At 55.1% G+C, this 21,264-nt stretch overlaps 1 protein-coding gene across 12 annotated transcripts; it reads right to left on the bottom strand.

Annotated features, from left to right (window-relative positions):
- Nucleotides 1-314: 314 nt before the first annotated feature.
- On the bottom strand, nucleotides 315-19,867 carry SHF (Src homology 2 domain containing F). Of its 12 annotated transcripts, none has more exons than XM_054716270.1 (7): nucleotides 19,365-19,867; nucleotides 10,639-10,780; nucleotides 8,212-8,418; nucleotides 6,571-6,711; nucleotides 5,173-5,344; nucleotides 4,914-5,033; nucleotides 315-1,054 (listed from the first exon to the last, which is right to left on the bottom strand). In XM_054716270.1, exons 1-7 carry the CDS (start codon nucleotides 19,860-19,862, stop codon nucleotides 868-870), a joined length of 1,467 nt encoding a protein of 488 aa, XP_054572245.1. In that variant the 5' UTR covers nucleotides 19,863-19,867; the 3' UTR covers nucleotides 315-867. The 12 variants fall into 12 exon arrangements, 10 of the variants coding, with proteins under 10 accessions (XP_054572245.1, XP_008141315.2, XP_054572251.1 ...); XM_054716269.1 differs by lacking the exon at nucleotides 315-1,054 and adding an exon at nucleotides 3,052-3,278; XM_054716278.1 differs by lacking the exons at nucleotides 315-1,054; nucleotides 19,365-19,867 and adding exons at nucleotides 3,054-3,278; nucleotides 11,471-11,490.
- Between the last annotated feature and the right edge of the window lie 1,397 nt (nucleotides 19,868-21,264).

Raw genomic sequence — 21,264 nt, 5'->3', positions numbered from 1 at the left:
CCTCCCAGACAAATGGCTGGAGGCAGGAAATTGGACGCGCTCCTGGGAAGCCGGGCTCGTCGGCGCGGCGGGGAGGGGGCGCCACGAGGCCGGCCGGCTCCGGCACCCCCTCCCCCCGCCCCCCAGCCGGGGCGGGGGCAATGGGGGATGTTTTGATATCTCGTCAAAGGAAGGAACTCGATGCTTCGAAAGCGCTTTTCACAGCCGGCCTGTGTCTGCTCCCGAGCTGATTTATAAACAGATCTGTGCTCGCTTCGCCGCTCCCCACCCACCCGTCAGCCCGGGGTGCGGCGCTGAAGGCGCAGACGCGGCGGTGCCTGGCAGCCCTGGGTTTATTTATTGCCTCTGGCCGGGAGCCGGAACGGCCGGGGGACCGCACCGATTCCCTCCGTCCCGATCCCTTCCCCGCCGCTCCCGCCCAATGCCATCTCCATCCCAGGGGTCTGCCCCTCGTTTGTGGGTGGAGGGGAAGAGGTCAGGGTGCCCGGCGGGCCTGCGTCCTGCTCCACCCCGTACTGACCTGGGGGTGGAGGGTGGAGGGGAAGTAGGTGGCCACCTCGGCCCCAGAGGCGGAAAGGGCCTGGAGCGGCGGATCTTAAACTCTTCGGGAGCCTCGCGGTTTGGGAGCCCCCTTCCTCCAGGGGCTGCCCAGGGGTTCTTCTCTCCTCAGCTCCAGACCTCCTCTTACTCCAAGGCCCATAGCCCTTACTCTTTAGAATAAATTAAGGAATCTCCAGTTCCCACTCCACCCCAGGGAGAGGGGAAGAAAGGCTTGGGAGATCATGGCCCTGGGAAGGACCGCAGCCCTCAGCCAGGGCGCAGGCACAGGACTGGGTCCGGGTCTGCCGCAGTGCCCAAGCCTCACACCTACAGAGTCCGGATGGCCACGGGGTAGAGCAGGGACATGTGCTCGGCCCCCTTAATGGGCAGCTTGCGGCTGGCGTAGTGGTGCACGATCTCAGGGACGCTGCTGAAGGGCGGGCTGTTCTGGCCCAGCACATACTTGTGTTCCTTGGTCCGAGACAGCTTCATATGCATGAAGCCCTGGCTGCTCCTGGGAAGAGAGGAGACCCTGTGAGTGGAGGCCCTTCCCAGTCCCCTCCCTCCCCCAGCCCTGCAGCTAATGTTCCAAACCAGCAGAGAGTGGAGGCGGCTATGGGAGATGGAGGTCAGTGCAGAAAGCAGGAAGGGGGCGGAGGGGATTTTGTAAGTAGGTAGCAGTAGGTATTGGCTTTGTGGTGAGGGCACAGGGTGTGCCAAGAATGTGCTTGTAGTGAGTGTACAGGGTGTGTACAGATGGAAAATGGAGGGACCAACACCCCTCACCCCCACCCCCAAACCCTGGTAACCAGGCACTCCTGCCTTCCAGCCTATGCGGCCAGGACCAGTTTACCCATCCCCCTTTCTGAGCTGTGGGGGAGGACACCAGTGAGGCTCTCGGTCACTCCTGTGGAGACAGGAGAGTGGTGGGTGGATGTGACAACCAAGAGAATCTTGGTTCGGGCTCTCTCTTGCAGATACTAGGGGAGGAGTTGAGCTGCTCCCCAAATCTGGGGATAGCCGGCCACCCTGTCCTAGGGACATCCCTTCACCCTCCTGCTAACTGGGCCTTGAGCCAAGCCCCCAGCCCATCCAGCCAGCCCTTCAGCCTGGGCTGACGTCATGGGTGAGGCTGCAGCTCCGTGCCCTCCCTCAGAGAGGACATGCTCCACCGCCTCTCCCATCTCCCGGCACAATCTAGGAAGTCAGCGGTAGTGCCTGGCCCTGACCACAAGACAAGGACCCCGTCCCGTCCCCCCCCCTCCCTGTCCTCCCCCTTCCTCCCAGCTCTGGCAAGCTCCCAGATGTCTGGGTACCCTCAACCTTAGAGCGGGGGTGGGGCCCCAGCAAGAACAACATTTGTCCAAACTACTACAGCCCAGGCCCCAGGTCTGACACTCACTCACCAGCAAGTGGTCAGCACTGCTTAGGGGAGGCCTGCTGGTCAGAGCCTACCTGGGGACAAGGACAGGGCTCAGAGCAGGTGTGGGAGGTAGGACTCATGGTGAGGCCCTTGCTCTTGAGAGGTGAGGCTGGAATACCTCCTTGCTTCCTCCCTGCCTAGGTTAAAAGAGGCCTCTGGACCCATTTCACTAGGCCAGTGGTCGGCAAACTCATGAGTCAACAGAGCCAAATATCAACAGTACAACGATTGAAATTTCTTTTGAGAGCCCAATTTTTTAAACTTAAACTTCTTCTAACGCCACTTCTTCAAAATAGACTCGCCCAGGCCGTGGTATTTTGTGGAAGAGCCACACTCAAGGGGCCAAAGAGCCACATGTGGCTAGCGAGCCACAGTTTGCCGACCACGGCACTAGGCGCACCGTCAGAAAGCGGGGGGAGTGGGGTGACTGAAGAGAGGAAAGGGATGGGAGGAAAACACAGGCCCTTAACTCCATCCTTCCCTCTCCAGGGTACAGTGCCCAGAAGCCTGCTGGAAGCCCCAGTTCTGGGGGTGTGTGTCAGGGTGTGGGGCCAGCCTTCATCTGTTGGTCTGAGATAACTGCTGAGGCTGACAGTGACCACACAGGCCCTGGAAAGGAGCCGAGGGCCTCAGGAAAATGTGCAGCCCCTGGGGACTGTAGAAAGAGGAGGCAGTAAGTGATCCTCTCCCTTGTCTGCCCTATGCCTAGGCCCAGGCCCAAGGCTGTGGGCAGCAGCGTGGACCCTGCCTTCCCTCACCCTCTCGCAGTTTGGGGATGGCTCCCTTCCCACAGTCCACTTGGGAAAATCACCTCTCCTAACAACTGTGCATTCTATCTTCTCTGAGGGACAGATCTGGGCAAAAAGGCAACAAGTAGCCAGAGACCAGAGCTGGAAGCTGAGAGCTCAGCCTCCATCTGGATAACTGAGCTCCTGGGACAAAGTCCCAAGGGTCCATTAGGACACAGCGGAACCCTTGCCAGACCCTCAGGGGCCAGGGTGGGACTAGCTGGGAAGCAGAGCCAGGGCTGGCTTGACTTGTGGAGGAAGCTGTTTAATTACCAATGAAAGCCCTTCCATTACAGAGAGAAGAGAAACCATAATTGTATTTCAGAAAAGCCATTTATATGTGAACGAGGCTCTGGCAGACAGTTGCTGGCGGGGCCAGACCAGCCAGGGCTGGAGCCAGGCGTCCAGACGAGTCTCCCCCTTTACACCCCAGGCTAAGGCAGGGCTGTGTTCTGCAGTGCTCTGCTAGGGAGCCAGACCCCTGCAGTCTCCCTTGCCTTAGACTGTTCCAGACTTGAGGGGGGGAGCTGTACAATGGAGGAACAGTGTGGTTATTAGAGTCAGACTGAGCTGGGTTCAAATCCTGCTCTTAGCCCTAGCCAGTCTTGCTCAGTGGGTAGAGCGTTGGCCTGTGGACTGAATGATCCCGGGTTTGATTCCTGGGTTGCGGGCTCGATCCCCAGTGTGGGGCGTACAGGAGGCAGCCAATCAATGATTCTCTCTCATCATTGATGTTTCTATCGTGGTCTCCCTCTCCCTCACTCTCTGACATTAATAAAAATATAGTTTTAAAAAATTCTGCTCTTGGAACTTTATTAGCTGGTGGCCTTGAGCCAGTCATACCTCTTCGAGTCTATTTTTGTTTATAAAAAGAGATTGATTTTGCAGGATGCTAGTTGGTTTAAGAGATGGTATATATGTTGCTATTTGGCACATAGTATATGCTCTATGAATCTTAACTATAATTTTTAAAGCAATACACATTCAGGAAGTTATGTAAATCACATTTTTGACAATTTTTTCCAAATGCTCCTTTGATTTTATGATAATTTTCAGACTCCCAGAGTGTGAGAGCTGGAAGAAACCTAAGAAGTAACCATCAACATATTTTGCAAATGGAGAAACCAAGGCCCTGGGTCACATAGCTAATTTTATTAAACCCAAGAATAAATCGCAGGTTATGACTATAGTCTGGCTTTTTCTTTTCTTCATTATCTTTTAGTGAAGCTGAATAAGTATCTTCAAATGTATCTGTTTAGTAGTCCCAAATTTCCATATATTGGATTTGTTTGAAGTGCGGGTATATCTATATTCCATTGCACCCAGAAAATGTGGTAGGTGATATACACGCTCCAGTAGTGGTGGTGGGGGAGGAGGTGTGAATGGACACACCACTCTGCCAGGTGGTCCTGTGGAGTACAGGCTCTACCAGGGGGAACTCTCAGGTGCCAAGGTGCCAAGGAGAGGACTTGCCATCCCACCAAGAGAGCCTGGGAGGCAATCCTGGCCTGTGTATCCGCTCCCAGGGAGGAGGGCTGATGGGAAGGGAGGGCCAACCTCCCCGACCTCTTCCAGGATCAGTTGTCAGCCACTAGCAACCAGACCTCCTGCCCGCTTCTTCAGAGTGAATAAGAATAGCTTTGTGTCCACAGCTCTGTCCTCCTCCCAGGACCCAGCCTCCATCTCACCCTGTAGATCCTTTCAGGCAAAGTTCCTATCTCCTGGCCTGTGCTTTTAGAATATTGTGGATTTCCATTAATGATGATGATGGTGATCATTTATTGGGCACTTAGCACCATGGCAAGTACTTCCCATACATTATTTCATTTAATCATTCCCTATAAAGTAGGTATCATTATTCCCTCACTTTGTAAGTTAAGGAAACTGAGGCCCAGAGAGATTAAGGCCACACAGTAAGTGACAGAACCCTTCTGAACTGGACACCAGCTTAACTATTTCCCCCAAGAAACTATGAGCTCCTTGAGAGCAGGGGCTGAGCTCAGAGTTGGCAAAGGTTCATGGGGGATGGGGTTCTCCCCAGCTTGGCGGAGCCTGGGAATATTAGGGTCTCTTCCTGTCCTGGTGGTTGTCCTCCCATTGATTATCCTTGGTGCCACTCTCACAGGCTAATCCTGTCTAAAACGCCAGCCAGCCCCACTCACTTGAGGGACAGGGAGAAGTCATTCTTGCTGGTCTCACTGTTGCGCACCAGGTAGCTGGCCTCTTTGCACAGCCGGAGCAGGTTCTCGGCATCTGTTCGACTGATGGCCCCATGGTACCAGCTGAGGATGAGAGAGAGGAAGGGGAGCGTCTCTGCTGGGTCCCTCGCTGACCAGGCCCACTCATTCAGGGTGTCCCCTCAGGCAAGTGCTAGGAAGGAAAGGGAGGGGGGAGAGTCCCCAGCTGGACACAGACACTCACACCTGGTTTTCCAGAGGCAGTGCTGGGTCTGTCCACTCCCCCAGGGGGCTGCTGGGCTCCATGTTTAGGGGCTTGGCTGACTTGGGGTTCCCTGCAGAGAGTCGGGGGGGTAGACGCCCCTTCTCCTCCAGGCCGGGTGACAGGCAGCTCTTCTCAGATCCTTCAAACTGGGCTGTGGGGAACATACCAGTCACAGCCACTGAGGACCCTAGAAGTAGAGCCCTAGAGAATAGCCAGTACCCCACCCCCATTTCCTGGACATGCTCATGGGCCTGACTGGCTCTAGGGATGGAATTCTGGGTCCATCCCCCAGGGGTGGAGGTGAAGGTGGGGCTCAGCCCCCCAGTGCCACACAGGGCCTCCCAGTCCCTACACTGTGGGAGAAGAGGGGAGAGGAGCAACAAGAGAAACCATTTAAGCTTCTCCCTGGGAGCAGCTGACTGCCTTCCCCTATTCCATCCTCCTCAGGGTGGCTTCAGTGCTGATAATATTGTTTCTTTCTCCTCCTCAGAGTTCATTACCGTTCTCCAAATCACCCTGCCAAGCCATTCTGTAGAAATGACTTATCGATCTGAGAACAATTATCTGATTCCCCTTGGTGCCATCCTGACAGGCTAATCCTGCCCAAAGCCGCCAGCCGGCCCGCCCCTCCCCCGCTCCCAAGGTCGCTGCCCACAGACTCCCCTCCCCACCCCCACAGAAACCCAGTAGAGGGGGCTCTGCCTTCCCCGACCAGGGCAGACCTGACTGATGAGCCTGCACAGGGACAGCTGAAGCCAGCAGACCACATGGGCATAGGCACACATGCACAGGTGACATCCTGTATTTACAAAATACCCACTCACACTCGGGCACACATGTACAAACAGGTGCTCAGGCCTCTGTGCATGTGCAGAGATGCACTCTCCCCCATCTCTCCCCCCCGCCCAACCCCGTTCCCCCCAACTGCCCATTCTGGGTAAAACTGAATGTAGATGAGGTGTTCTGTGCCTTCTTTCTCCCCATTTGGACTATTTTTCTCTCCTTGCAGCACTTTCAAGCCCTTATTATCTTTCAGACAGCAAACCCAAGGAGCAGATCCTTTCCTAGACACTTACTGTGCTAGCTAGTGTCCCCCATCTCAGGAGTTACTTGCATTGCTGAAGTTCTGGTCAGGCAAAGCACTACCCAAAGAAGCGAATTCAGAATAGTGGGTTTCCCTTAGGAGACACCTTCCCCATACGTTTGGGGAGGGAGGGGAGATGTGTACTTTCTCCCTTCCTTCTTCTTTCAGAAGAGAGGGGTTGTTCCTGGGTCCTTCAAACCATGCCCCACCTCTTAGCTCCTCCAACCCAAGCCCCCAGGGCCCGAGGGATGAGAGGACACGTCACCCTGGCCAGAAGCCCCGACAGGACCCACCGCTGCCATCCTCCAGGCTGGGCTCGGGGAGGGGTGAGGCTGGACCGGAGATGTCCCTGTCCCCGTCGGGCAGGGAGGGGCTGCTGTCCAGCTGTCCCACCGGTGGAGGCCAAGGTAGGTCTTTGATGACCTTAATGTCAACTGGAACCAGTAGCACAGCAGGGAGAAGAGAGACAGGCAGGGACAGGGATAGAGACAGAGACAGGGACAGAGAGGCAGAGGTTGAGACACCAAAACCCAGAGCCAGGACACAGGACAGCCTAGAAAGGAGGAGGGTCAGAGTGGAGGCAGGGGCGGCTTCTGAATGGGGAACAGACTCTCAGAGGGCCAGGTGGAGCCATACTGACCACACTGGGCTGGCATGGTCAAAGGTGGGAGGCTCAGGTGGCAAAAGCAGGGTCTTGCTGTCAGCCCTGTGGATCCCCTTCATTTGACCTCTCACAAGCTTCCAGGAACCAGAGGGGCCAGGAAAGGAGGGAAAGAGGGATAAGGAGCTGCCCACGTCTCCCAGCACCACCCCCAGGTTCCCTCAGCCTCCTGGCACCCCCAGCCTTGCCTCCGTCCCTCCTTTTCCCACCGCCTAGCTGAGACAGCCCAGCACCAGGTTGTCAGGGATACTCAGATGTGGGGGCAGCTGTTTTAGTGAAATTTGCCCCCCACACCCTAAATCCCAAGCCCTGACAATGAGAAGAGTGATGCCACGGGCGGCGCCAGGACTGCTAACAAGGTTTCCTAATGACGAGCATAGATTTTCCCATTAAGCAAGCCAAACAGTATTGATTCTCCAAGGAGACTTCTGGAGATAAGCGGCCCATCCTCAATGGTGCGCGCTTTACAGGAAACAAATTAGAAACCTTGTGGTTTCTCAGTCTGGCTGCCAGGGTGGGCCTCCCCACAGAGCAAAGAGCCGGGTCCAGCTCCAGGATGAGCCTCTTGCCCAAGGAGAAGAAAGAGGGCCGTGGGCGTGGAAATGGAGTCTAATGGCATTTAAGTCCTCTATGTCCTCACTGAATCAAGGATCCAGGAGTTAAAGCTCTTGTGCCCCCTGCCCCCAACTCAAACCACCCACACACACCTCTCCATGTCGGACTCCAGGCCTGGGATGGCCACCGGGGTGCTCGGTACCGAAGAAACCTATCCTCACTCAGTAAAGGGGATTTCTCAGAAATCCTCTGGGAGTAGGCACCCCTGGTCTGCATAGCCTACCCGGGGAGACACAGCCCTCTCACTCAGGGTTGGTATCTCTAACGTTACAGAGGCAGCTGTTTTCATTGTTTGGAGGGTTAATGCCTTCTTTTGTTAAGTATTTAACACATGCCACAAGTTTTATAATTTTGTTTGGAACTTCTTTATTTTTAAATATACCCAGTCCCCCAAAAGATGGAAGTGGCCCAAGCCTCTTGGCGTCGGAGAGGTGGTGATGCAGGGAGACACCTTCAACCTCCTCTTGTGCCCACACCCTGACTCTGCACACAGCGCTTTGTCCGCCGGCCAACTCACAGCTCCATGGTGAAGACTCAACTACACTTCTCTCCTGGGCCTCCCCCCCCCCCACCCCCCAGGGTGCCACTCCTTCACTCCCCTGAGCCCAGAAAGCTGCCCAGAGGCCCCGCGGACCTACCCTCTCCGCCCAGGACTCACCAGCAAAGGCTTTAGAAATCCGCTCTTTCTTCCACTCCCAGGGCTGGTCATACTCCTCGGGCGGCCTCTCATCGTCCTCAGGCAGGCGGGACTCCCGGGGCCAAGGGGTCCCCTCACCCTCGGGGGTGGCCCCCTCCTCTTCTGGCTCATAGGGTGTGTCATACAGAGGCAGGGGCTGAGTGGCTGTCTCCTTGGAGCCCCGGATCTCTACCAGGGCAAGCAGGAGGGAGGTGTGAGAGCCTGGCTGCCTGGCTCAGCCCTCCCAGCAGGGCTCCCAGCAACCAGTCAGGCTTCCTTCACAGATGCCGGTGGCTCTGGGGCACACATACAGGGTCCCTCTCCCTCAAAACACCTCTGGGGTTCCAAAAGCATGGGACCCAACAGATGCAGGGGCAGAGGCACCAGAATGAAAGCCAGAAAAAGGATCCTGGGATGACCAGAAAGGGCTGGGGAGCTGAGGCTTACACATTTAGGAAACCAAGTCAGGGTCCTCTCCTAGTCCATCTCCTTGTTACCCAACTCGATTTATTTCCTTGTGTCCCAAGTGATACCATTTCACAATATGACAATCCTCCTTTGTTGCTCAGACACTGCTGACCACCCCATCCTTGAAATTGTCCCCTTCATGGACTGTCCTCCCATCTGGTCTCTTTTACTGGATCCTCTCTTGGTCTCTGTTTCCCAAGGCCAAGTCTTATTCATTTCTCCCAGGCCTCATCCTTGCACTACTTGCCCAGTCTCATGGAACCCTTTGCATCTATGTTTCTAGTTGCCATAAAGATGTTTCAGTTTGATGTTTCAAACTCACGACTCTCCCCAAATGTTCTTCTAGTCTGTTCTGTGATTTTTTTTTTTGAGATCTCTGACCCCAGTGAAACTGTTATAAAAGCTATAGAGCTCCCCATATGTGCAAATTTTCTCATCAATTCCAGGGCACTCATGGACCTCCTAGCGCAGCGGTCGCCAACCGGAGGTCCGTGGACCACTGGTGGTCCGTGAGGTCCAAAAGGTTGGCGACCACTGTCCTAGGGGGCCACACCCCTCTGACCTAAATATGGTAGCCACCCTCCCACTGTCTCCAATACTGCTCTCCTTGGTCCTGGCCCTCCTTCATTGTCTGAGTCCATCCGTCATTGCCAGTGCCTGGTGAGTCTCACCCTCATCTCTCCACATCTAGATTTACTACTAGGGCGAACCTCCATTCTTCAGGACCTTGTTTCATTGGCTCCATGGAATAACAGTCCTGACTGCTCTCTGCCCCTCGCCCACCTCTCCCAAGGAGGGAGAGCAGTTTATCTGATCTGCTTTCTTACACAGAGAGAACATTCTGGTTCTTTCTCCTCCTGCCCCTGTGCAGGGGCCTACAGTCATGCTACGTTGCCCAAGCCTGAGTGGGCAAGTGTAATTCTTGGGGAAGTATTAAGAAGCCCATTGTAGTGACATAGCTAAGTAAAGTTCTCCAATCACCTTTATCAGTAATAAAGCTGACATTGTTATCTCCATTTTCTGTTTCCTTGATCTTATTTCTCAATTATTTCCAAGCTCCAGAGGGGAAGAAAGGGGTGTTAATTGCTGGTTCTGTAAAGCCTCAGTAATTTCCACAATAGGCTGCTAATTCATCTTTCTGATTGATGCCCAGCTCTTCTAGTCTGTTCTGTACACCAAAGCCTTTGTAATCCCCTTAAAATGCCTTATTTGTCCTGTTGTTTTCTTGCTCAAGAATCCATAATGGCTCCCCTTCCCCTTTTGGAGCAAGTCCAAATGCCTCATTCCAGCCTTTAAGGCCTTTCAACGTCCCTCTTGGCCTCTCTCCTCTTGCCTCTCCTGTGAACATGTCTTCCTTTCTTCCTGCCCTGGGAGCTTGGCTCAGACTGACTCACCCCTGTCCTCCTTGCCCCGATCTGGTCCTTCCCTGGGCCCTTTCTTGGTCTCTGCTCCCCAGAGCCGGGTCTTATCCATTTCTTCCTGCCCTCACTCCTTAAACTACTTGCCCAGCATCATGGGCATTGCATCGGCATTTATAGTCATGCGTTTCCAATTGTCATAACATTGTTTGACATCACATCGTTTCAAACTTACCACCTTCTCTAAAGCTAGTGATTCTCTTTTAGGGACCAATGACCCCAGCCCACACCACTTATCTTCCCCTTCCTGACTATCCCAAATGCTTCCACCTGTCTGACCTTTGGTTGTGTGGCCTTCTCTACCACCTCAGGTCTCAGGTACCACAAATCACAGCTCCTTCTCCAAAGTGACTATCTTGAAAGTAGTGGTCACCTTCCCCGAGGACCCAGCAAAGGCATTCTCCATATTTCTAGAGACCAAGGAATCAATTCTTAAGACATGTGGGTCCCAAAGCTTGTTTTGCAGATACCCAAGCCTCAGGGAACAACTTCCCCCAACACTCTCCCTTACTCTATCACTCACCGGCCATCATCTTTTGGGCCTCATAGGGCTCCATGTAGCCATCGTTTTCCGGGACCTTCTCTGGGGCTCCTGAAGCTCCTACTAGGCTGTCACCAGTCTCCTGGACATCAAACGGGTCTGCATAGTCTTCTAGGATTGCCAACTGTGGGAAGAGAGCAGGCTTCAGACATCGGAGAGACAGCTCTTCTCCCCAGATGCTCTATCCACAGGAGCAAGAGTCGTGGACAGGCTGCCTTAGACCCGGAGCCCCAGGTACCCAAGGGCAGGCTCTGAACTTAGATGGGGACAAGCCCTGGCTCTTCCTTTGCAGGGGTCTCCCACTAGGCTGCTCCCAAAAATGGTACTTTCTTTTCTGTTAATTTTGTGCCTCTAGGCCAGGGGTCCTCAAACTTTTTAAACAGGGGGCCAGTTCACTGTCCCTCAGACTGTTGGAGGGCCGGACTATAGTTTAAAAAAAAACTATGAACAAATTCCTATGCACACTGCACATATCTTATTTTGAAGTAAAAAAACAAAACGGCAAAAACACCCGCATGTGGCCCGCAGGCCGTAGTTTGAGGACGCCTGCTCTAGGCCATTCCCTAGGCTAAATAGCCAGGATGAGACTCTGGGCCTTAAAGCCTGCCTCGGTCAGGGTCCAGGCAGCCCAAGAGCTTACACCAGGTGGTTCCACAGAGGGGATTAATTCAGAGAACTGGTTACAACCGAGTTCAAAGAGTGGACAGGCACAAGAGGCAAGTTGGAGATTAGCGTGGTCCATGCCTACCAGTGTGTTACCAGATGCTGAACAAATATTACTTGACCATCAAGAACAGAAAGACTGAGTACTCACTTTATGCCACGGTTCTGCTGGTTTAGCTGCAGGGCATCCATCATAATCATCATGTGGGTATTATTATCCCCGTTTTAAGGAAAAGGAGGCTCAAAACAGGTAGGGGACAACATGCCCCAGACCATTCCAAGTAAGTGGAGGAACCAGGCTTGGAACCTGCATCCTTTGTACAAAATCATGCTGCCAACCTGTCACCAGTGGGCACCTTGGCTGTCCCAGGAGAAAGACAACCTTAGGACAGCCGTAAGGAAAGCCAGGATTTGGGCTCTGCTGAAACCCCCTGGGCTCCTGGAGAACAGGGTCAGGAAAGGCCTGGTCTTGGCCCTCCATATCCCGTGCGTTCTCCCACACAAACGGCTCATGCCACCCCTCTGTCCCTGCTCCCAGTCACGGCAGAGGGAACCACAAGCTGCACACCCCGCAGAGGAGTTCAAGGTGCTCAGGGCGGGGCACAACTGAGGACAATAGAGCCTTTCTCCAAGCTGGGCACAGGCTCCTGGGGGGCAGGGAGGGGAGGACTGGCTGAGGCAGAGACAGAGCCCAGCCCAGCCCCCTCAGGGGAGCACTGCATTAACAAGACATGGCTCTGGGGCCAGCAGCACGGGGAGCGGCCCCTCCTGCCTCTCCCCCATTCTTGGTCTAGGCTTTGGTTCTGGGCCAAGATCCCACAGATCAGGACTGTGGGAGCCAGTTGAGCAGGGAAGCTGTAAGGGTGACCTCCCTGCCCTGGGTTAGTGGATCTGGGACCCTTAGTAAGGCAGAGATGGAAAAAGGAAGCTTCCCACCTCAGAGACCCCTTCTTCATGTTCCTTGGGCTGCTCAAACCCCTCCAAGGGTCTCCAAAGCATGTCCCAAAGGCTCCTACCATCTCACCCTTCAGCTCTTCAGCTCCCACCTTATTCCATTTTGTCCTAGTCAAGCCGCCCAGCCCCTTTCCGCCCTCAGATCTCTGCCTGCTTCCGAGAATACTACCATCTCAGATCTTCCTAACCCACCACCAGATCAGCCACTAGCCTGGAGCCCTTTGTCATTTTTGTCTCTCAGGCTCCAGTAAGTACCCAGCTCACAGTAGGCACTAGAGTTATGTTTCTATTAGAAAAATGTTTCTACTAGATCAGCTCCTACCTCCCTCAGAGCCCACCACACCTCCTCCTCCTTCCTCTAAGAAGTAAAGAAAATAAATCCACTCACCCCCTCCTAACCCAAACTGCTTCCTCCCAGGCCAGCTGGCACACCGCCAAGTGGCCCCACCCGCTTGACCAAGGGGATTTCTGGAGTGAGCCTGTTGGGTACCCAGCCCAGTTAGCACTCAGCCTCACAACTCACACATGGCAGCAACTCAACAGTAACTGAATCAACGGACACGCTATCCTTAAACCTTGCAATGGCTCTCCAGTGGCTACAATAAAAAGTCCATAGTTAAAGAGATTTAAAGATTCCACTTGCCTCTTTGGTTTCTCTTTATCCATCTCAGATCACATTGTTACCTGAAAGCTCAATGCTCTTTTTCTCACCTCAAAAGCTTTCCCTAAGCCTGAATCAAATTCTTTTCTTCTTTCAGAAAGCCTTCCCATTCTCCCCCAGGTCAGGTTAGGTGCCTCTGAGCTGGGCTGGCATCCTGTGTGTAGTGAATACTTGTTTTATTAGGTCTTCCTGCAGACTGTGAGCTTCCTGAGGGCAAGAACCATGTTTACTTGCTAAATTCCAAGTGCCCAAAAGTGCTCAGTAAATCTTTGTTAAATCAGTTCACATAAAACAGGAAGAATGGACAAAGGAAGCACATTTTCTTGTTCATTCAGAAGAAGGAGGAGGCATGAATCTGGGTGGGGTGGAGGATCAGGTTAGGGGGGTTGAGACCCTGGAAGCTGCTCAGTGAGCAGAAGCACCCAGAACCATGCACCGGCGACCCCCAACCCCACAGAGCCCCCCAGCCCTTCCCTCACCAAGCTTGGTCACAGCTGCACTCAGCACCCTTCCCATTGGAGTCCTGGGCCAGTGCCTAGAGCCACGACCCCTCCCAGGCCGGCGTGGGCCTCCCTAGCGCCAGCCCTTGGTGCCCGTGGGCGCCCAGGTGGCAGCTTTGTGGGCAGCTCAATGGCTCCTCTGTTCCACTCCTGGCTCCACACCCTGCTCCAGGAAGCCCCAACCCCCCTGCCCTGGGCTGGGGTGCCCAAGGAGCCGCCCATGGGGTTGCGAGTCAGAAGCAACAGCAGAAATGCCTGCTGGGAAACCAGGCAGGACAGGCACTTGCCCTAGCACAGAGGACCCGTGTCATAGGCCAGGCCTGCTTCCTCAGGAACTTCTTGGTTACACAGGAGGCAAAACTGCTCAGTGGGGGAAGCTGCCCCTGTAGGCTTCTGACACCTTTGTCCTACCACTGTTTATTTTGTGTGTGGGCCCTTTACCGGACTCTAATGTGCTCACTATTATACACCACGTCCACCACAGAGCCTGGCACACAGTGGCTGCTCAGTGCACATTACCTGGAGGCTCAACAGGCGTCCTTCTCCCCATACCCATAGACTCTCAGATCCCCATTTATCTGAACTCTGACCAACCAGCAGCAGCTGTAGGAGCAGGCTGTCAAGGGACTCGACTTTAGAATGGGAATCAAAGCCCCTGACTCAGGAGCGGAAGGGAGAAACTAGCAGGGAAGACATCAAGGCCAGGGCTGATATTTGGGCAAGCCCTCTGGTAGTCACAATGCTGTTGAAATGCTGAACCATTTCCAAGCTAGTATGTAAGTAGCTGCTGCCCAGAGGGTCCCCTTGTCCCCATACCGCCTGCCAACCAGGTCCCCTCCTTTCTATCATCCAGCAGGGTGCCTCCAGGAGGCAGCTCTTGTGCCTGTTCCAACTGGGCAGTGCCCCTCCCAGAGCAGCTGTCAGGTTTGGACTCTCCTTCCTGCCCAAGCCTCTCCTGAGGTGCTGGAAGGCCCACCATCTGGTGGAACCTTCTACTCTGCAGCTGGGCCCTCCGCCCTCCATGGGGCTTGTGAGTCCAGGGAGACCAAGGGGACAAACATTACAGGATTTGGCTCGGCAAGGTCCCCAAAATCTACCACTGCCCCCTTTCTCCATTTCTTTAGTTCACATTTAATGTCTGGAGGCCTCTGTATTTTTATCTGTAAAATGGGGCTGGTATTAGTACCTACCTCATAGGCTTGGGAAGAAGATGATGAATGCAATCGATGCTGCCAACCCTTATAAGGTGTGTCTATGGCTCCCTCGAGATTAGGTGGCAAATGCTGTCCTTCATCATCCAGAATGAAGGTGAACTCAGCCCAGAATGCACTCCTCATTCCTTCTGTGAGTCTCCTTCCCCTTGTTCATTAGCAAATGTCTAGTGAACACCTCTGCTCTGCAGGGCTCCTCTCCATAAGTGCAAGGGCCCCCTGGCATGGTGCTGGCAGCCAATCTGGAGTCGGGCTGCCTGGCTGTCAACCTGGGCTCTCCTACTTACTAGCTATGAAACCATGCAAGTGTGACCCAGCATTCCTGTGCTTCAGTCTCCCTGTATATAACCTGGGATAATAACTGAATTTCCTCATAGGGTTGTGGTAAGGATCAACTAGCCTAATCCATGTCAGCTGCTTCAAAATGGTACCAGGCACAAGGTAAGTGCTCAGTAAATGTCCGCCATTATATCATTAAAGATGAAGACCAGATTCCTTGGTCCTCCAGAAGCTCACAGTGACAGACACAGAATAAGCTCCAACAGACTGAAGCATCTGGAAGTGCTGTGAAGCCCCACGTCTGGGACCCAGGCTCTAGAAGCACCACAGGCTCACTGCTGTCGTATAATATCACACTGGTTCTGTGGTGAGGCCAACTGGAGTAGGCAGCAGGTCCCCCTCCAAGCCCAGACCATTCCCATTCATGGTCTACAGGGCCCCAGCTGTTCCAGACTCCCAATGGACAGAATGCCAGGGCTGAGGTGTCTCTGAGCCAAAGATGTCTTCTAGAGGGTCGGACTGCCGCAATGTGAGGAGGCGGCACTGGGTCGAGTGGACAGGCCTGCCACACAATCCCACAGGTCCCAGGCCTCAGCCCTCCCGAAGCACCAACTGCAGCACAGACGACTAGTTCAGGCCACAAAGGGTTAAGAGGTCTAGCCAGTCCACAAAAGTCCCTGATCTGGACCTCTCTCTTCTCCTCCCTCTACTTCCACAGGAGGCCGTGAGCTAGATAAACAGATCATACCTCCGGGCTCTGTGGAAGGCATAACAAGGAAAATTAAGGCAAACAAGCAAACTCAAAAAAAGTCAAGTACCAGGTCTTCTGGGTGGTGCATCCCTTTCAGGGCCTAGGTATCATTTAATGATACATAAACACTCAATGAACACTGGGTAAGGGAGGGCCCCTACCCGCTCTCCTAGCCCCAGGGGAGGCATGTCTTGTTTAATTTCAGACAACCAAATATCTCTTTCACTTTACTGTACCCTTCCTACCTGTCTGTTCATTCATTCTAAATTTGGGCCTGAAGGATCCAAGTCCATGTGGATACCATCTATAAGGTACACCTATTTTTATTTACATTCTTAATATTTTGGGCCCTGTGAGAACCCCCTTTCCCAGAAAAATGCTCATCTACTCAAATATCTGCACAATTTCTGAAGATTCATGAACTCCAGAAACACCCCCATAAGCTAAGAATAAGAGCTCTGGTTTCACTTCATACAAGATGCCTGTCTTGTTGTTCCCATCACATTTCTCTCTCTCTCTCTCTCTCTCTCTCTCTCTCTCTCTCTCTCTCTCTCTCTCACACACACACACACACACACACACACGCATATCTTGGCATGATGGACGCAAAGGACACACTGTGCAGATGGTCACAGACAGCTCAAAGCTTCATCCAATCAGGGCCCCTTTCCCATCCCCATCCCCCTTTCCTAGACCAGGTTTTTCTCGTTGAAGGTCTGAGAAAAGGGAGCAAAGCAAGGGAAGGCCTGGCTCTCTAACCCCTCTGTCAGAGCATGGCCTGGCGGCCAGAAAGGGTCCAGCACCATGCGGGAGCTCTTTTTCAGCCAGATGGCGAGTCCCTGCCTTCCCATCCCATGCAGGGCTCGGCTCCTGCTGCTCCCATGCCTGTCCTGCCAGGCCTGCCCAGATGGCCACCCTTGTACCCTGCCAACTGCAGCAGTAGGTCTCAGGGTGGGCCAACAGCCAAAGCCCTGCCTGGGGAGAAAGCTAATGGTCCTGAGCCCCTTGGGCCTCTCAGGGTCCTATCTAAGTCCCCATTCTCTCCGACCCCTTATTCACTGAACTCATTTCCCCTCAATCTCTCTGGCTCATCACAGAGGCATTTCCACCCATTTCATCAAACCTCACAAACCAGCCCCTTTCACAGGGTTCTGACCCATCCACCATCAGTCATTGGGCTCCCAGAGGAGAGACATTGGCCAGCCCAAGGCACATCCTGGTGCCCAGTGCCTACCTCACCTCAGCCAGTGACCCAAAAGCAACAAGCCAAGAGGATCTGCAGGACTGAGAGGAGGGAGAACAGAGAATAGGGATAAAACAGCCACAGAATGGAAAAACTGGCTCAGTAATGCCTCAAGAGCCAGAGCCAGCTCACTGTTCAGGGGCAGAGTGAGCTCTGTAGGCATGTGCTGACACTTGGATTTAGGGTAAGGGGTTCAGGTACCTTGTCAGGGCTCTTCCTAAGGGAAGACTCTGGGATCCCCAAAACGGCTCCTAAAGGGGTGAAGCTGCTCTCTCGGAATGGTGGGAAGTCCCAGGTCAGCATCCCTGCCCCTGGGCCATCTTGGATGGCATCCTGGCTCCTTCTCATCACACCTGGTAAAGAAGCCACTGATTGTGTGGTTCCCAGGATATCCTGCTGGATTTCATTCCTGTCCCTGCAGCTGACAAAGGAGTCAGACACCTCTTGGGCCCCAAGGTCTGAACAGCCCACAGATCACAGAGCTGACCCAGGGTGAGGCATGGATGCCCTCCGTGAGAAGAGGCTGCAGGTCTCTGACTGGTTGTGTGGGCACAGCCCCTTCATTGTGGGGTCTCTGTGGCGAAATGTACAAGGGGAGTCCCTGACCCTCGGGCCACAACGGCAATGGACAGCCGTCATTCAGGACATATTTACACACCCTTCTTTATGCCAAAAATGGTGTCCATCACTTGGAAGACACAGACTTGAGGAGAACATGGTCCTTGTCCTGGAGGAGCCCACAGCTTGGTGAGAAGGCTGTTAAACCATTCTAGGACGAAGAGGGCCAGGAACAGCTCAGGCCCATGTGCGAATGGGTGTAGACAGGGAGGAGGAGACTATTGGTCAATAGTAAAAACAAGCCCGGCTGGTGTGGCTCAGTGATTGAGCATGGACCCATGAACCAGGAGGTCACGGTTCCATTCTTGGTCAGGGCTCTATCCCCAGTAGGGGGTATGCAGGAGGCAGCCAATTAATTTTCTCTTACCATTGATGTTTCCATCTCTCTCTCTCTCTCTCTCTAAAATTAACAAAAATATTTTTAAAAAATAGTAAAAACAAGGCCTAATGCTCTCTGTGCCTTACTCCACCACCATCACATCACCCAATAGCCGGGGACAATCAGGAAAAAGGAAGACTAAGGTAAGGACATGTGAAGAAAGCACAGCCTCCTTCAGCAGGCTAAGGATCCTAACTCAGGATGGGCAGCCGTGCCCCATGGCAGGAACTAGGGAAAAATAATTCGCATTCCTGAGGCTTCTGCTCTGACCCTGACACATCTCTCTTACCCAGGAAATCAGGCAGAACGGCACTCTCTCAGCTGAAAGCCTCCACCCTGGAGCCAGTGGATTCGGACAGCAACTTTGCTCTCCAATCCAAAAAAAAAAACACTGTTCTCTGAGGAGAAGGGGGGAAAAAGCCCCAGGGCTGAGCGCCCAGGGGAGAGTGAAGAGGGACAGTGGAGCCAGAGCGGCCCAGACAGTTATAAAATTTAGGGCTAGAGGGACCTGGGGATGGCTTTCCGCTGTCAAGGAGGGATACGTCAAACTGAGGTTGGGCATGGGGTGGCTTCTCCACCGGGACCTGCTGAGGCACAGCGGGTGTTCTCTGGAACAGGGGATGCCCAGCTCTCCTCTCTACCCCAAGCCTGCAGATCCATAAAAGGCTCTCGCCACCCTCAGAATGGACAGAGGGAGGGAGAGGCCAAGAGGAGAAGGAGCGTGGTCTCAGCTGTTCAGCCCTTTCTGGGCAACAGGTTCTGAGCACTGACTGTCCCCACCCCTGGGGGGACAAGGGAAGGAGTGTAGTGGTGGGCCTGCCTGAACCTCCGTGGTCAGCATCCTCAGCACAGAGCTGCATACTGCCCGTCGGGTTTCCTGAGAACAACAGTCCACCCAGCTCCAGTCCCACTGGGTGAGGCAAAGGCCAGCTCTTGCTGTGTCCACCCCCTTCCTGGGGCTTCAGCACCTGCAAGGATGCCTGGGCTACCAGAGGGGTGAGGAGGAGTGGAGCTTTGTGCTGGTTCTGCTCTGGTGGGAGGGGTCGGAGATCAAAGGGCAGTGAGCTGCTGCTCCCGGTGGGCAGAAAGGCCAATAGGCGGGGTGAGGGGAACGCAAATCCGCAAATCCCGTTAGAAAAAGGCCGGCTGATTAGATCCCAGGGGGCTGCGCTGAGGAGATCAGAGCCCCGGAGGGGGAGGGTCACCAAGTCCTGGGGCGACAATAGGGGGTAGAGGCAGAGTTTGGGGCACGCGTCCCAGATGAGTAGGTCGAGAACTGGAACAAAGGTGGATGAAGGCTCCGAGCCCCCGGGGTCAGGGACTGAGACCGGGTCCGTCAGGAACCGTGACACCGGGGGGCCGGGCGGCCAGGCCACCTTTGTCCCTCCCGAAAGCCCTGGACCACCAGCCGCCTCTCCTCCCGGACACCCCGCCCGTCACGGCACTCACCCTGTCGCTGCTGGCCGGGGGTCCAGGGGTCCGCTCCTCGGGCGGGGGCGCTGGGGGACCCGGGGTCTCGACCCGAATAAGGCGGTGGGGGGGCGAGCCGTGGCGCGGGGGCGGCGTGGGGCCGGGGACCGCCGGGGCGGCCAGGGCAGCGGAGCCGGACGGCCCTCCGGAGTAGGGGTCTTCGAAGTCCCGCTCCCTCTGCAGCCGGTAGGCGGCCAGGATGTCCGGGGGGGGCGCGGGGGGCGCGGCCGGGGCGGGGACGGGCGGCCGGTAGTCCGGCTCCGGGGGCGCCGGCTTGCCCCCACCGCCGCCGCCGCTCCCCCCACGGAAGCCCAGGTGCTCCCGGAGCCACTTGGCCACTCCGCCACTGCCGCCTCCTCCCGGGCCGGCCCCGGGCCCCCCAGCGCCCCGGCGCGAGCCCCCCGGGCCGCCCCCCGCACCCCCCTGAGCCCGCGGCCCGGGGCCGGAGCCCGCGGGCGGAGCTCCGCTCAGCAGCATGGGGCCGGCCGACTGCGCTCCGAGCCGCGGCCGCGGGGGGCGGGGCGGGGGCGGGGCTCCGCGGCGGCGGGAGGGGCGGGGCTCGCCAGTAACAAGGAGGGGCGGGGCTCCGCTCCCGGCGGGGCCCACCTCCCCGGGCCCCCCGCGGAGAGGGGCGCGGGCGTCCAGCCGTGAGGACTCGGGGGGACTGAAGCGGGCGACCCCAGGGCCGGGGGCGAGTCCCGGACTGAGGATGAACCCTCCACGTGTCGCCCCGGTGCCCCGGTGGGGGCGCACCTGTCCCCATCAGTTCTCCCTCCTCAGCTGCCAGCTCGCGGGCGACGCCGAGAGAAGAGCCCTCGGGCACCTTCCGTCCCTCTCCCTCCCCTCCCCCAAGACCCCCCAATTGGGGAATCATACCCGAGGAGGAAAAGCGGGGGCGGGCGAGAGAAGGGGCTGTGCCCAAGATGTGTCTGTAACCACACCCTCCCTTGTGGGAGCCCCACCTACCTCCTCCCATCCCACTGCTCGCCTGGTACAGACTCTCCATCACAGACAATCAACTTCCTAGAGGTACCGCTTCTCCCGTGTCGTTTCCACGCACGCCCCCCTCACACGCCAACAGCCCCCGCGTAAACGCCTGTCACCCTCCGGAGCACCCGCGTGCAGCAGGCCCACCGAGCGCGCTCACGCAGAAACCACGTTAAGTCACATCCCGGGTTTCATTGTCAATCAGATTAGTGACAGAAGAGAAACAGGCGAGTCAATAAATCAAGGCTAGACACAGTTCCAATGTTGTCTATCACAGACCTCTTATCCTGAGGCTCGGATGCTGAACGATAGGCATTTTTGTCTTAGACGTAAAGCCAGTTTCTCCCCCAGAAATGTACCCGCGAAGCAGACATCAACATTTGCTTTCGGCTCTGCTGGGAAGGCAGCAGCTTCGCCTCACCATCACCCCGTGGACACTGCCTCAGTGTCTACCTCACTCTTAGCTTCGTATCTGCCTTCTGAGGGAGCAAGAATCCCCATAGGATCCCCAGGGAGGGCCTCAGGTCTCAAAATATTTGAGCTTCTGCTTTATTCATACTCTAGTTAGTGTTATAGGACTGTGCTTCTCACACTTTAATGTGACCATGAATCTTCAGCTGCAGTTTCTGATTCTGTAGTTGTGGCTGGGTAGGATTCCAGACTGTAGCTCTAATGGACTCCCAGCTGATACGGACACTGCTGGTTCTCCCGCCACACCTTGGTTAGCTGGGCCAGTGGTCGGCAAACTCATTAGTCAACAGAGCCAAATATCAACAGTACAACGAATGAAATTTCTTTTGAGAGCCAAATTTTTTAAACTTAAACTATATAGGTAGGTACATTGTTATTAACTTAATTAGGATACGTGGTATTTTATGGAAGAGCCACACTC

This window comes from Eptesicus fuscus, chromosome 5 (genome assembly GCF_027574615.1).
Source record: "Eptesicus fuscus isolate TK198812 chromosome 5, DD_ASM_mEF_20220401, whole genome shotgun sequence".
In the NCBI taxonomy this organism is placed as follows: domain Eukaryota; kingdom Metazoa; phylum Chordata; class Mammalia; order Chiroptera; family Vespertilionidae; genus Eptesicus; species Eptesicus fuscus.
Note: the sequence above shows the minus strand (reverse complement) of the source record. Positions and strands in the feature narration are given on the sequence as shown.

Excerpts from the sequence above, each read along its gene's own strand:
- SHF (XM_054716269.1), bottom strand. The coding sequence starts at position 19,862 with ATGCTGCTGAGCGGAGCTCCGCCCGCGGGCTCCGGCCCCGGGCCGCGG. Across the intron at positions 10,781-19,364 it reads CCCCGGCCAGCAGCGACAGG|TTGGCAATCCTAGAAGACTA; the intron begins GTGAGTGCCGTG and ends CTCTTCCCACAG. Across the intron at positions 6,712-8,211 it reads GATTTCTAAAGCCTTTGCTG|TTGACATTAAGGTCATCAAA; the intron begins GTGAGTCCTGGG and ends TACTGGTTCCAG.